Below are 15,351 nucleotides of genomic sequence, written 5' to 3'. Positions count from 1 at the left end.
CCATTTATGTGTAGGCTACCTTAAAGAAGGACAACAGCGATAATAAAATTCTTCCTGCTTCCAACATGGCCTACTCACAAAATAAGCAGAGTGATTTATTCTGCATTACAAGATGTGCTACCCATGTTTTACCACAGTGGTTGTACATCCTGACACGATTTTGTTCGGCTGAGGAACTCAAGTTGCTACTTGGCAGTTTAAAGGCATAAACTAAGTTACTGGTAAGTCATCCTAAGCAGGTAGGCCAGATTTCCTGTGAATAATAAATTGCATCTATTCTAGGAGATTTAAAACCAAAGCTTTAAGGCAGTGGTTTTCAAACCGGTCCTGGGAGCACCCCCAACACTACACATTTTGTAGGTCACACATATCTGACACACCCATTTCAGGTCTTGCTGTCTCAACTAATGGGCTGATGAGTTGAATCAGGTGTGATAGATGAGAGAGACACAGAGAATGTGCAGTGTTGGAGGTGCTTGTGGACCTGTTTGAAAACCACTGCTTTAAGGGTATAGTTCACCTAAAACAGGGGTGGCGAACGCCAGTCCTGGAGAGCCGCAGCCCTGCATAGTTTTGCTTCAACCCTAATCAAACGCACCTGAACAAGCTAATTAAGGTCTGAAGGGTTACTAGAAAGCAACAGGCAGGTGAGTTTTAATTAGGGTTGGAGCTGAACTCTGCAGGGCTGCGGCTCTCCAGGACCGGCGTTCGCCACCCCTGACCTAAAAAATGAAAATGTCGTTTCAAACCCGTAAGACCTTCATTTATCTTCTAACCACAAACTAAGATATTTTTTGATGAAATCCAATAGCTTTCTGATCCTGAATAGACAGCAAGGTCCTACAACGATCAAAGTACAGAAACTGTCCCAGGAGAGAAGAAATTGTTGAATAAAGTAGTTATTTTCATTTTCTTTGCGCACAAAAAGTATTCTCATAGCTTCATAAAATTATGGTTGAACCACTGATGTCACATGGATTATTTTAATGATGTCCTTACTAACTTTCTGGACCTTGAACGTGTCAGTTGCATTGCTGTCTACGCAGACTCAGAAAGCGCTCAGATTTCTGTGTTCTAAAGATGAAAAAAAGGTCTTCCAGGTTTGGAACAACTTAAGGGTGAGTAATTAATTTTGGGTCAACCATTCTTTTAAATTGTTTAAAAACTAGTTTACAATTTTGAATACTTATAGTTGTTTTAAAACAGACACCTTTTACTCAGCAACTGTTCTCTATTTTAAGAAAAAGTGTTTTTGAACAGAAGCATATTGTCAAATGTTGAAATAAACAAAAATGACAATTTATTTTCAAATGACCTTTATAGACACCTATTAAATGTCTGTAGACAAATAATGCTTGTAGTAAAATAAAACAAGAAAAAAAGACATTTATTTAGGTTCATTGTACATCATGCATAGATATACAAACTTCAGGACTGGGTTTTTTAATCGTAATCTATAAAATGAAGAAGGTCCTGCTTCGAAATGAATTCCCTTGATGTTGTCACAGTTAATCAGTTAAAACTCTTTCCAGACATTAAATAATAGGCAGACCAAATGAAAACGGCTGTATAACCATTACAACGTTGTCCGACCTCCAAACAGGAACACAAAAATCAGCCTCTTGTAGGATGTTCTCGCTGCCTGCTCTCCAAAGGAGCATTGAATCTTGAACGTTCTCAGTATTTAGTCAATAAACGCCAACCAAACTTCATCAGCACCCTCCTGTAGATCCATCTCTCTTCATTGTCAGTCGGATTGAGTAACAAACAACTGTCCAATCCCAACAGGTCCTTTGATTCATTCAGTCTGTTTCCATGGCTCCACTGTGGGACTCTTTGGAGACCATTAATCTCATCAACTTTCCATGCAGTTTCTCAATCTTCTTTACATCTTGGGCCTGGTCAGTTTTGTACTGCAAGCACTGAAAAAAAACATATAGTAAATATAACATAAGACCACAAACAAAAAAAAATCCATATGCAAAAGCTCAAAACTTACCACAGCATCATCTGTGACTTTCATACAGAGATTTCCATCGCAGTGTCGGTATTTCAAAACCACTCTGACCTGAATAAACAACATTAACAATACACTTACAGTGCATCAGTACGTTTCAGGTTTGAATCTCCGCCTGACAGTTACATTTAGAAGCATATATGTATGATATTATATATTTTATGCACCGACGACATATCGAAATTGCTCTACAATACATTTCCACCACTTTACTAAGTTGCTGTTTGACTAAAATATGTGAACATGAGCTGTGCTTGTAGCTAGTAGCATCAAACTAAGAGGTTGTTTATCAATTACCTTCATCGGGTCCGTCAAATAAAGCTTTTCTGCAGCTCGCGCAAACTCTTCCCACGTCTGATAATAAGGCATGATGTAATAAACACTCAATATACGGTATTTTATTAAATATGTTAGCGGTGTAGCAAAATACAGCTGTTTGAGGCAAAAACCCAGGTGGCATTAAATATGGCCACATTTAGTCGTAGAAAAACGCACTCTGATTGGTCGGCAGCTGAACGCGCCAATAGAAAACGTGCACACTGATGCGTATACCGTACGTAGTGTACGTGTCGGATTTGAGGATCGTGATTGGTTTATAGGAAACTAGCGTGAAACGGGTAGGAAGATAGGCGGGGCTTAGTGTCTGCATTGTCACGTGGTACTTGTTTGATTTTGCAGCGCTGGTCAGGGTGGATCAATCACCTTTGAATGCGGCTCAGGAGATGATTTTCGGGAGCTTTATGAACCCCAAATGCGCTCCCTGCTGGTACGCAACTTTGTGTCTCGTTGTATTCAAACACTAGCTACAAACTTTACTGTAAATGTTCGGTGAACGACTGCTAAACTTACGTGTATTTAAAGAGAGTATTGAAGGAATATATAAGAACTGCTATATGGGTCATTCTACAGAATGGGTGCAAAGCCAGAGTTGGAAACATCTTGAAAAAAATGTCTTTTTCCACAGATTTTGTATGGATGTAAATTGTATAATATCCAAGCTACACATTTATAGCAATTGTGCAGTTAATTCTCATATTGTATTTTCAGAAAGTTTTGGAATATTGGTTCTCTCCCCCAAATGTGTCACTTATAGACACAGTAATATATAATTTTATATAGACCTATTAAGATTTTTATTACATCTACCTTGTGAATATATATTTCTTGCTATTTTATTAAAACGTTTTCAGAGGTAAATCAAAAACAGTTATAATTGTAACAATATTTCAAGTGTAATTTATGAGATTTGTTGTATTTTTTAGAATCCAGTTTTTCTCTGTAAAACACCTATTTAGTCATACTGATTTCATAGTTAAGGATTCATTAGTTTGAATATACACTGAACCAAACACTATCATAACATCTTAGTTGTTAATTCAATATACTTTATTTTTGACAAATCATCCCATGTTTCGGTAGTGACTGCATATTTTCGGTAGTGACAGTAATGTTTTGTTAGCGACCACATCACAGATATATTTTACATACACACATACAGAATTTTAACTTACATACTAAAACACTACAAATTTGCATAAGTGTACTAAAATTTTTGTTTATTTCCCTCAAATAAAGGATTATGTGTTCCCTTTTGTCACTACAGAAAAAATGATGACATGTTTCGGTCATGACTGTTACGGTAGTGACAATTTCAGATATTTTTGGGCCCAGCTCAAATATGCTAATCAGCACATGGTTAACTAGCACAAATTTTATGGTATAACACCCCAAAAAACAATGATGTCACTTCCGAAACCTCACCAAAGGTTTTGGTCATGACTGTTTTGGTAGTGACAATTTTAGATACTTTTGAACCTAACTCAAAGATGCTAATCAGCACAATTCTGAAAAGTTGTACACATATAAAAACTAAATGTTATACAATAACTCCCAAAAAAGTGTGCTTAATTGCAGAAAAAAAAAAAAGTGTTTGGCAGTGACGTTCCTTAAAGTTACACACAGATTTTTAGACTTGTGAACACATTTACCTTAAAATGATGGGGCCCAGATCTACTCACCATGTAGCTATGAGAGAGAGTGACACATTAATATTTTCTGAGCATAAATGTAGGGGTGTAGTTAAAGTCAGTTTCATCCAATGCACTAAAACAAAGATTGTTTCGGTAGTGACATGAAAATCCGAAACTGTTTTACATAAAGTTTCTTAATTTACAAAGAAAATCTAAAATAAACTTTTTTTTTTAAACTTGACTTGTTTTTTTTTACAAAATCAGCATATTGATATATTGATATTTAGATCAATAGAACAACAGTGATATAAAATGCAAAAAACCCTAAACTGACATATCATTTTTATTAGAAGAAATTTAGGGGTTGGGGTTCGGGACAGCCACCTCCCAACTGAAAATACCAAATAAATCATGATTTTATATATATTAAGCTTACTGATTTTTTAAATATTATTGTGGGTGTCAGTAGACAATAAAAGGATCTTAGTAAACATTTAAGAATTTTTTGGTTGTGGGACAGCAGTTTGCACCAATTCTGTAAAATGGCCCATATATTATATCATAATCATCACTGAAACAGAGCGTGGTTGTCTTAAATGCAATATTTAAGCAGACTCTAGATGGTTGGTCTTTTCAAAACTACTTAGAAATGACACTTGACCTAAAAGAGATGTAGATTGCAGAGAAATTCTGTATTAATTAATAAATATGCTCTAAAGCAACGACGTGACTGTGGGACGGAAAAAAACTACAGGGAGACTGAGACTAAAACACGAGAATGATGTTTTGTTTAAATTAGCATGAGTACCAAACTGTATATGAGTCCACCAGTAGATGGCAGTGTAGACTTTTTCAAAGTTGCATTTAACACAAATTTTTGAAAATTGTATTCCAAAATAATATCCCTTTCGTTTTGTCTTCAGCCATATACCCAAGCCAGATATATGTAACTCAGTTCAGATTTAGAGATGCATGAGTGACAGTAGTAGCTGATTTAGTAACTGAGATGTGGGGGTTTAACCCTACTCAAGTCACAAGTTTTGTACACTTGATGAACCATCAGATCCCTGACCTCTGTCATCAAAGCGAGCACACCATTGGCTGTCTTTATGAGCGAGTGACAGAAGACAAATCATGGTCAGATGACACTTGTCAAGCATCTTAATATGGTGGAGGCTTGAATTAATATTATTTTTGCTGGAAAAACTATATTGGCATTTATAATACTATGTATATATCAACATTTAGCTTATACTTCATTTTCGTAGACTGATATTCAAATATTACATATCTAAATACAGACATATTAGCATGTGGGGGCGTGGCCTGTGCGTCTTATGCGTGGTGACGTAGCCTAGTAAAGCTCTGCGTCGCTGCTGTGGCTGTAGAAGGGGATCCCAGCGGCACGTTGCCGCTATTAGAAGATCAGGCGCTTGCAAGACCAAACAGAGAATTACGTTCTCACTTACATTTTTTCTTGTGCTGCAGCATCCACATAAGCGGTGCAATGCGGTAGATCATGTAGACCGAGTTCTTTTTTTATTTACTTTCATTTTTATTTTTTTACTTTGCGGGATACAAACTCTCTCTGGTCCTGCGGCGTTTCATTCATATCTTTTGTGATCAAGTGCGAACTTTGCAAACTCTCTGAAATTATATAACACCGAACATATAGCGCGGAGATCACCATGAGGTAAGAAAAAATCTTCTTTAATCTCAACCCACAGACATTGAAGATTGTCATAAATAGAGAGAGAAAGACGGAGCTGAAAATGTTCGACGTGCGCTATTTGCGCACTGCCTATAAATAATTCATAAACAAACAGTTGTTTTAAATTAATTCGATTTGTTACATAGATTGTCTTCGCATTAGTCCTGGAATTGCTAGCATTGTTAAAATTAATCGTTCAAATGAACACAGCTAAATTGAGCAATTAGTAAAATCGTTTTAAGCTCAGCTTCATTCTTGCATTATACTTCAAATGGGGTGTGAGGAAAAGACATGCATGCACATATGTGCATTTCAATTTGAATCATGTAAATAGGCAAGTGATGCAATGCACTAAACGCGAGAAATTTGTTTGTTTAGGATGCATTATATAAGCATAGTTGAGTTTGTGTGAAAGATTTGACACTTTTGGTCATGTTATAAAGAAAATGAGCGTGTCTGTGTTTGGGTTCATTTTATATGATGATGCCAGTTCTAATCAGTAATTTCCCCTCTTTTACTCTTATAGATTTTTTTTTTATGCACTAATATACACTAGACTGTTTGCTAATAACTGATTGATTCAGTATTGGATTTATTACATTGTGTTGTAGGCATGTTCCAAGTGTCTGGTGATCTTGTGAGAGCATGTGTTAAAATGTTCAAGCCTTGCTTTGATTATCAGAATCACTAAGTATTTCCTCCCACACTCCTGCTGAAGACACATGAAGAAAGAGCCAGCTGTTGGCAGCCTTCAGCAGAAACGAGCTGCCCTTAAAGCAGAGTTAGGATGATGTGACATAACCTTCCCCTTAGGTTTAGATTAATCTCTTCTGTATTATTTGGCCTGTCTTCCCACGAACCGTGGTGTTGCATAGTAAAGCACCTCAGATGTACGTGGGTTGCCTCTTGTGTCAAAAACAGGATTGTCTCTCGCTCGGGAGGGTGATTGAGCGGAGGCGAATGTTCATGTTTGTTAGCCATAACAGGTGTGGTTTGTGTGATTTTTAGACCCAGGCTGTTCCCTCTTACTCATCATGAGCATGTGTTGGGAAGTGTCAAGCTTTTAACCGTGTGACACGACCGTAGGTTTATATGTGTGTAAGGAAGGAACCTGATAGAATTAGCAACCTTTCTGTGAATCAAATCCACTGCTTAGCTTGTTTTTTCGCTGCCAGTCAGAAGGTGTAGATGTTCTTGTGATCTTGAAAGTGCTTACTCGTGCATTACTTTACAAACTATCTTTTTTTAAATAAATTTCAGCTTTTTAATTTGTCCAGCTGTTCAATAAAAGGTAGCAAGTGTCCAGTATAAGATATTGTGACTGTAGTGTATATGTTAGCTTAGTAACTAACTTTAATCAACCTGAAAGGCTTGTTCCAGGGTTTCTAAAATTCCAGGAACACAGCTGTCTGGTTCACAGATCATGAAAGTGCCTTTCAAGTTACTGATAGCCTGGCTGAATGGACTTGAAAAATGTGGGTCATGTGTTTTCATTAGTTGATCAAAATCAACTCTTGAGCACTTTTGTATCTTCTCAGACTGTTTAAGCGAATTCAAATCAGTCTGCTCTGATCTTTAGGCCCAATCAGGGCTTTGTAGAGGTGAAAGTGTCTATACGAATTCATCAGTATGTTCTTGCTGCCATTAGAAAGGACTCGAGCCCCCTCAGAATATTCATGCCTAATCAGAACAGAATAATATGTGAGCACAATCGCATTGAAGGGGCCATTTAAACTTTTCTCTTCCTTTTCTTCTTATGTAATTACTCTCTTTGGTAGAGATAGGGATGGGGGGCAGATGAGGTAGACACACTATCTCTCTCTATTACACCCTGTCACCCATTATATTTTCCATTTCATCTCTCATTTAGATACAGAGCTCTCTGTGAAAGTTCTTTATCCTTGACGTCAGTGGCTCAGACTCATCCCGTTGCACTCCTCGCTTACTGCAGGCCCCATGTTGTTTCTAGAGGAATTTAGATGAAGCAAAAGCAATCAAAAATGCATTTAATCATAGCGGATTACCACTGATTTGTACTTTGTTTAAAGCGAGTTCATAATGTCACTGAATATCTATGCTTGAATTGGATCAAAGGTTTGGATTGATATTGATATAGTTAGATGCAGTGTTGCACTCTGCAGTTTCTAATACATAGAAAATATGTATTGCATGATATCATACATGCTTAGATTGTGTTCTGTAGTGCTACATATTGATTTGGATAGTGTTGGTGAATTCAAATTTCACCTTATCACAAATGCCTCTCAAATAAAACATGAACATATAGTTGAAGTCAGAAGTTTACATACACCTTGCAGAATCTGCAAAATGTTAATTATTTTACCAAAATAAGAGGGATTATACAAATTGCATGTTGTTTTTGTTTAGTACTGACCTGAAAAAGATATTTCACATAAAAGACATTTACATATAGTCCACAAGATAAAATAATAGTTGAATTTATAAAAATTACCCTGTTTTAACCTCATTATCAACTATTACAGAAGAATCAAACGCTCACTGATTGCATTAAGAGCCAGGGGTGTAAACTTTTGAACAGAATAAAGATGTGTACATTTTTCTTATCTTGCCTAAAAAATCATATTTTTTCATTTAGTATTGCCCTTTAGAAGTTACAGAAGATACTTACATGTTTCCCAAAAGACAAAATAAGTTCAATTTACCCTGATCTACAAATTCAAAAAGTTTTCACCCCCCGGCTCTTAATGCATCATGTTTTGTTTCTGAAGCATCAGTAACCATTTGAACCTTCTGCAATAGTTGCTGAAACTTCAATTATTTTCATGGGTTGTAGCAGATGAAGCTTGATTTTAGGTAGACAGATGAACATCAAATCAGGTGGTGTATTATCATTGTTTTAGCTTGACTTACGTTTTAGAAACAAGTTTTAGGATCTAACCTAGTTCCCCCAAAATAGACATCTGTTGGGTAGTCTGTTGCTATCAGACATAAGCAGTCAGTATTGAAAATGAAGCATTTCTGACTCCCTTTCCTGAGTTTCGAGCAAAAAAATTACCTTTTAGCTCCAGATCTGCATGTGACTGGAAAATCTAACAATCTGTTATAGTTTGTAGGTCCCTTATGAACAAATCGCACCATGTGCGAGTACATTTGAGTGGTCCTCACAAATCCTTTATCGTAGCTGCTTTCCCAAAATTCAGTCGCTTGGGGAGTTCATTTATTTTTTGCTAGGGATGATCACACCTGCTATCATGGCTCTCTGCAGTTTGGATTTTCAATGAACAGATTCAGCGGCAAGCATCAAGTTGAGTGATTCTGATTACTCTTATATGCCCGCGCTGTCTCCCAAATGCGTTACGGGCCACTTTAAGGCCAATAAGCCTTCTGGAGTGTTTAAAATAGGCTTGTCATGAATAGGTTTGATAGTGTCATAGATGCACTACAGTTACTGTTGCATTTGCATAAGGCCCTGTTGTCAGGTAGCAGAGCACAGCACTTTTTCTCTCCCTAAGGCCTGTTTCATATTGCAAATGCAGTTAGTGTATACGTGAAATGAAAACAAAGTAATTTCTGGTTTGTTAAACTGGGTTTTACTTTTAATATCACCAATAAATGGATAATTTGACTTGGCAGTTGAGAATCATTACAAACTTGATAAAAAATATAAACTCTGTAAATTGGCTGATTAGTTAAATTATTGCATAACCTGGTGGGCTTCAATGAATTAAAAAAATTAATTGACGTGACTTATTTGCTCCTTTGTTTCTTCATGATAGCCTAAATTGGAGTATGCAAGTTTATGCATTCTCAAAGTGTCTTCTGCTAAGTTTAGTGCACAAAGCATGGTAAAAGTAAGCTCAGCACCGAAACTCTTCTTGCACACTGCTGGTGTGGTCATTGTGAGCTGTAACCTATTATTGTGGGCACCAAAATAAATATGTGCTGCTTCTGCATATGACGTGTACCCATCCTAAGTTCCCCTTCTCTATACACCTGGCTGACTTTACATCAAGTGTTGAGAGGTAGCAGGAACTATCTATCCACCATATGTTTAGTTTTACTTGGGTTTATTTTGCTTACTTTTTTTTCTTACTTTGCTTCCTTTGTTTTTTGTTCTGTAGTACTCACAGTGAGCATCTGTTCATAGTCCATGTACTCAGCGACCATTGAGCTATTATTTTGATTTTTCATTGGAAAAAGGCTTTAGTTTTTTCCATAGCTCTTTGTCTGTAGCACCCTTGAGTCTGGCCATGAAACTTATTTTCTTCAGTGTATATATAGTGCCTTAGATGCCTTCATCTTAATCAGTGCATGTCATCAAGTGATTAAGAATGATTTTCTACTCCAAAGATACTATCTGCATATCTCTGAAAGGCTAATAGCAATCTTTCTTGTGAAAGACACATTGTCTTTTTTCCCGACAGGAAATGCATCATCTAACTATTGCATTATTTTGTCTTTAACTAGCTGCATATGCTGTGTCAACCACGATTTGTTCTCTAAATGAGAACTGGTCATGAATGTGCAGTTTTTGTTCTAGGCACATCTTTTAACATTGTATTTTCCAGAAAAATCTAAAAATCTTGGGAGAACTACTTTTTGAAACTGATATATGACCAGTGATCAGTTTTACATGTGCCAGGTCTGTTGGATTGATTCACAGGAAAACGGCAGAAGCGTGTTCCCCAGCATTAGTAGTTGGTTAGCATTGCTTATTCGTGGTCCTTTTCTCCAAACATAATGCAGTATGCATTAATGCTTTGGGGCTTTTCTGTACTTCCTATGAAAGGAACAATGCTACAGTTTTCCACCTCTTGAAAGTTAAATTGCAATCAATCGGCATCTATTAATCAACAGCTCTGGGTGGAAAAATTATGTTGGACCTGAGTTTTTTTTTTTTTTTTGACTTCAGGCAATGAAATGATGTGTGAAAATGGAACTAAAAACCTACCAAACCCTCAACCCATTAATATCATAAAGTTTTCACCTTCACTTAACTGTATCTTGGGATAGTGTTGTCAAAAGTACCAATTTTGGTAGCCGTCGGTACTGAAATTAAAAAAAAAAAAAATGATGATACACTATTAAAATAAAAAATGTTCTTCACAGGGCTGCCCAAACTCGGTCCTAGAGGCCAGTGTCCTGTAGAGTTTAGCTTCAACTTGCCTCAACACACCTGTCTTGAAGTTTCTAGTATGCCTAGTACGAGCTTGATTAGCTGGTTCAGGTGTGTCTAATTGGGGTTGGAGCTAAACTCTTTAGGACACTGGCCCTTTAGGTCCGAGTTTGGGCAGCCCTGCTATAGAAGAACCTTTTTTGTCTAAATGGTTCCATAAAGAACCTTTAACATCTAAAAAAACCTTTCTGTTTCAGAAAAGGTTCTTTGTGGTGAAAGAAGGTTCTTCAGATTATAAAAAGATGAGAAAGAGATGGTTCTTTAAAGAACCTTTGACTGAATGGTTCTTTGTGGAACCAAAAATGTTTCTTCTATAAGATTGCTGTAAAGAACCTTTTAAAGCACCTGTCTTTTTAAGAGTGTACCAGCATTTCCCACAAGCATTTCGAGTGCTGTTGAGCGGATTCTTAAACACCTCTGATTGGCCATTGTGTTCACATGCTCAACAGATGTGTCTGTGATTGGCTAAAGTGATCATTGCTTCATGCTTTTCACTAAGCACACGGGAGCGTTTGAAAGCCGTGCCTATCAGGATCCATCTATGAGCAGATATATTAGGGATCCAGTTTTTGATTGGTATTGAAATTGGTACTTTTGACAACACTATCCCAGGATACAGTTAAGTGAAGGTGAGAACTTCATGATATTAACGGGTTGAGGGTTTGGTAGCTTTTTTAAGTTCCATTTTCACACATTTCATTGCCTGAAGTCAAAAAACTCAATAGGTCCAACATAATTTTTCCATTTAGAGCTGTTGATTAATGGATGTGATTGATTGCAATTTAACCTTCAAGAGGTGGAAAACTGTAACATTGTTCCGTTGGTACCGAAGTTGGTGCTTTTGACAACACTAACCTAGGAAAACATGGACAGACTTGAAGTAGCAGCACCAGTGTCTAACACAGACTGTTGGCACTCAACAGAGTCCCTTGAGGAACCTGGCCTTTTGTTTTGGATGCCTTCATGGCTACAGAGCTTGTGGTGCTCATCACACTCTCTGTGGCCTTCTGGCTGCATCCCTATCCACAGCCTGCTTGGATTTTTCTTCAAAATGGACTGATGATTCTCCTCCAAGTGAAGCCGACTAACAAGATTCCCCAATGTCTGCATTCGTTCAGAATCTCTGCGCCAACATTAAGGCCTTTTCACTTTGAACCGATACAGCATCTGAATTAAAGATGAGATGTTTTGTGTGTGTGTGTGGGTGCGTTCGGTTTAGAAATCTGGCCAGCATCCCTCATCTTGTTTCAAGATGGCATGCTACGCAGCACAACAGCAAGCGACGGATTCGTTACTGTCGTCCAACAGCATCCTTTCTACCCCCGTCCCTCTGTATTTGTGAAGCTGTTCCTGTAGCTGGAACCACTGTTCGGCAGGCACTCTCCCTTAAGGCTGCCGTCACTATAAAGGGACACTTTTTTGATGTGAAGTTTGGATTTGTAAGAAGCTTAAGGGGCAGCGTGTGGTGCTTGCATTTCGCCGTGCGGAGGAGGACATGGATAATTACTCTAATGTGTAGAGTGTTGAAACAGCTGTGAATGTTATCACAACACAGAATTCTGATGAGTTTGCACAGTTGTACAGCGAGCTCAAAGACGACTTGGATAAGGACTCGTCTTTATCAGCAAATATAATCCTTGCTGTGGCACCCATCAAGTTTTTCAAAATCCTTCGGCATTAAACATCAGCACTTTTTACACAGCTCTTTAGAATACTTCATTCTGATTGGTCAATTCAACAGTCAAATGTTTCCCAATACTCTCCATCATCCATGGCAATGTCATATATGTCAATCCGGCTAACTGAAACCCACGCTACTTTCAAGTTTGACACCAACTTGCACCTCCATTGTTGGTTGTAGTGAAAATATTCTTAGAGGACTTATGAATTAAAAAGATTGTAGTGGGGCTGCAACTGCGACTCTATTTGAGTATTCAATTTAAAAAAAAAAAAATGCTCAGTTGCATTTTGCCCATGTTGAGTAATCGGCAAAATACCGGAAGTGGTGCATTCCACATATTAAACCCATTTAAACATCATAATAAAGCATAATGCTATCAAGAATTCACAAACGCTACAATTCAGTTAAATAAATATATGCAATGCACGTGTAATATATGCGCGTTTGGGTTTATTATAGCGTTAATCTGGGAATGCAACAGTGCTATTTCGTCAGATTTGTAAGGTACATCATTTATAAACCTATGCAAACACAGGAGAATATATCAATATCATTGTCAATATGCTAACTGTTCATCGCGATTTCAAAATAAAAGTTTAAACCCTCACTCTGAGTTTACACGCTTTGATGTCCACATTTTTAAGAAATTAAAGTGGCTGTAGCATTTCTAAAATAAAGAAATGGCCAAATATTAAAGATTAAGTGGACATTTGAATTAAATGTTAAGTTAATATTAAACAAGGACTAGATTGTGCAGTAAAGTCTAAAAACAGTTGTCAGGCTGTTGGCACCCTCTGCAGGCATTTGTTATAACGCTTAATGTGCATTAGCTCCATTGTTTATAATACATTATGTATTTTAACAGTTTTGTTTAATAAAACCATATTATTACTTACTTTTGATACTTTATTTGAAGTAATTATTGCCTCGTTGCTATATGTACTTTAAGTCATTTTAAAGGTCTAATACTACTACAAAAAATGAATTATAATTAGTCGATTGCTCGATTAATCATCAGAATAATCGACAGATTACTCGATTACCAAAATAATCATTAGTGACAGCCTCTAGATTGTAGTATTGTTGCGGTGTTTGCCTTGTAGTGCTAACCCAAGCACGTTTCCTTCAGAAAATGAAAACATTTAGTTACCATACAATATCCAACTAGGATACTTTGGCTGTTTTGAATGAAATTGGAATTTGTTGGTGCACTGATGTGTATTAGTATAAACAAAAGCATGCAAAGCTGCTCAATTGATAGAAGCGTTGAAGGTTGGGAGGCAATTGGTCTGCATTCCTTGTCGCCAGGCTCCCGATGCCCTACATAATGTAGTGCCCTGCTATTGTGAATAAAACATCTCCCTTTTGTGTGTGCAACAATGGAGCTCGACCCTGAAACTGGATTGTTGGACACTGGCTGTAAAACCTTCTCTGGCTTTTGTGGCCGTTTAACAAAACAGCCCTGAGCCTGGTGTGGAGGAGCCATCGAACTGAACTTCTGGATTCTAAAGAGTTTCAAAAACTGCATGCAAAAGTTTGGCCGGATTTGGGGATGAGATGCTGTTATATCCCAAATTGCCTACTTGAACAAGCACAAGAGTTTATTTCTCTGATATTTTCCTCCTCTTTATGCATAGTCGGCTCTAATGCACTAATTCTCCATGCACTTTCTCATATTTGAATGTTTCATTAATGTCAGCTTGTCTCTTCTGAAGACTTTCTTTAATTCCTCTTTGCTCCCTTTTATCAATATCGGATTGAATGTAAAGGATACATCTGCGTTCCCTATTTAATATGCCATTGCTAAGAAGCTTCACGTGATCTTTCAGCCTGTACGCCATGCAGCGGCTCCATGTCATTCCATGTGCTGCTAAAAGATCTGTGAGCACAGCCCTAATCCAGCTGCACAATTGAACCCAGCAGCCCGTCTGCCTTCTGCCCACCTCAAGCTGTGCCATTCACAGCGCACAAGCCAAGAGAACATCCCTGAAACAAAAAACAGCATCACCAATGTCCTAATCAAAATCGCTGTGCTAATGGCACTGCCTGCTTATGTAAGCAACGATTCAAATATTCTTTTGCAATGAAAGTTGGATCATCTTCAAGGTTCAGAAGTGAGATTTGTCTTTGGAATGATTCTCTTTATTATTGGTGATCTTATCACTGTGAAATTGTTAAAGGGTTGACTAGAAGGTTTGACCTTTTATGGTGCGACATGTCTCTTTCCATGATATTTAAACCTTTATCTTCAGGAATGACATGTTTTTGGTGTGCTCCAGTATTGAAATTTGTGATTTTTGTCCATTTAAGCACTTTTCTGCAAAATAGCTTTTGCAAGGATATTCACTCTTAAAAATAAAGGTGCTTCATGATGCCATAGAAGAACCTTTGTTTTTTTTTGTCTAAATAGTTCCCTGAAGAACCTTTAACAGCTAAAGAACCTTTCTGTTTTGTAAAAGGTTCTTTGTGGTGAAAGAAGGTTCTTCAGATTATAAAAAGGTAAGAAAGAGAGGGTTCTTTAAAGAACCTTTGACTAAATGGTTCTTTGTGGAACCAAAAATGGTTCTTCTATGGCATCGCTTTGAAGAAGCTTTTAAAGCACCTTTATTTTTAAGAGTGTTTGTGTGTTAAGAAATGTTGGTTCTACTTGAAGCTGCCATCAGTTCATCTTTGAATGTGCTTTAAACCATGACCCTCTTGTCACCTCTGGTAAAATATCTAAACATTGTTAACTTGAGAAAAGTTTACTTGAAGCAGGATTACAGTAGTTAACATTTGAAGTGGATCAAAAAAGTTAAAGTTGTTGTAAGACAA

General features: G+C 37.3%; 2 protein-coding genes across 2 annotated transcripts in view; one reads left to right on the top strand and one right to left on the bottom strand.

The window, feature by feature from the left end:
- Positions 1-1,282: 1,282 nt before the first annotated feature.
- Positions 1,283-2,484, bottom strand: srp9 (signal recognition particle 9). The gene is made up of 3 exons (XM_051137894.1): positions 2,315-2,484; positions 2,000-2,068; positions 1,283-1,922 (listed from the first exon to the last, which is right to left on the bottom strand). The coding sequence occupies exons 1-3, from the start codon at positions 2,384-2,386 to the stop codon at positions 1,803-1,805; spliced, it is 261 nt and encodes an 86-aa protein (XP_050993851.1). The 5' UTR covers positions 2,387-2,484; the 3' UTR covers positions 1,283-1,802.
- Positions 2,485-5,370: 2,886 nt separating this feature from the next.
- The window catches only part of enah (ENAH actin regulator), a 123,463-nt gene continuing 113,482 nt past the window's right edge, over positions 5,371-15,351 (top strand). The window contains exon 1 of the mRNA XM_051138380.1: positions 5,371-5,680. Coding sequence (XP_050994337.1) covers positions 5,676-5,680 — 5 coding nt within the window. The 5' untranslated portion in view covers positions 5,371-5,675. The remainder of the gene's footprint in view (positions 5,681-15,351) is intronic.

Source organism: Labeo rohita, chromosome 20, assembly GCF_022985175.1.
Source record: "Labeo rohita strain BAU-BD-2019 chromosome 20, IGBB_LRoh.1.0, whole genome shotgun sequence".
In the NCBI taxonomy this organism is placed as follows: Eukaryota; Metazoa; Chordata; class Actinopteri; order Cypriniformes; family Cyprinidae; genus Labeo; species Labeo rohita.
Note: the sequence above shows the minus strand (reverse complement) of the source record. Positions and strands in the feature narration are given on the sequence as shown.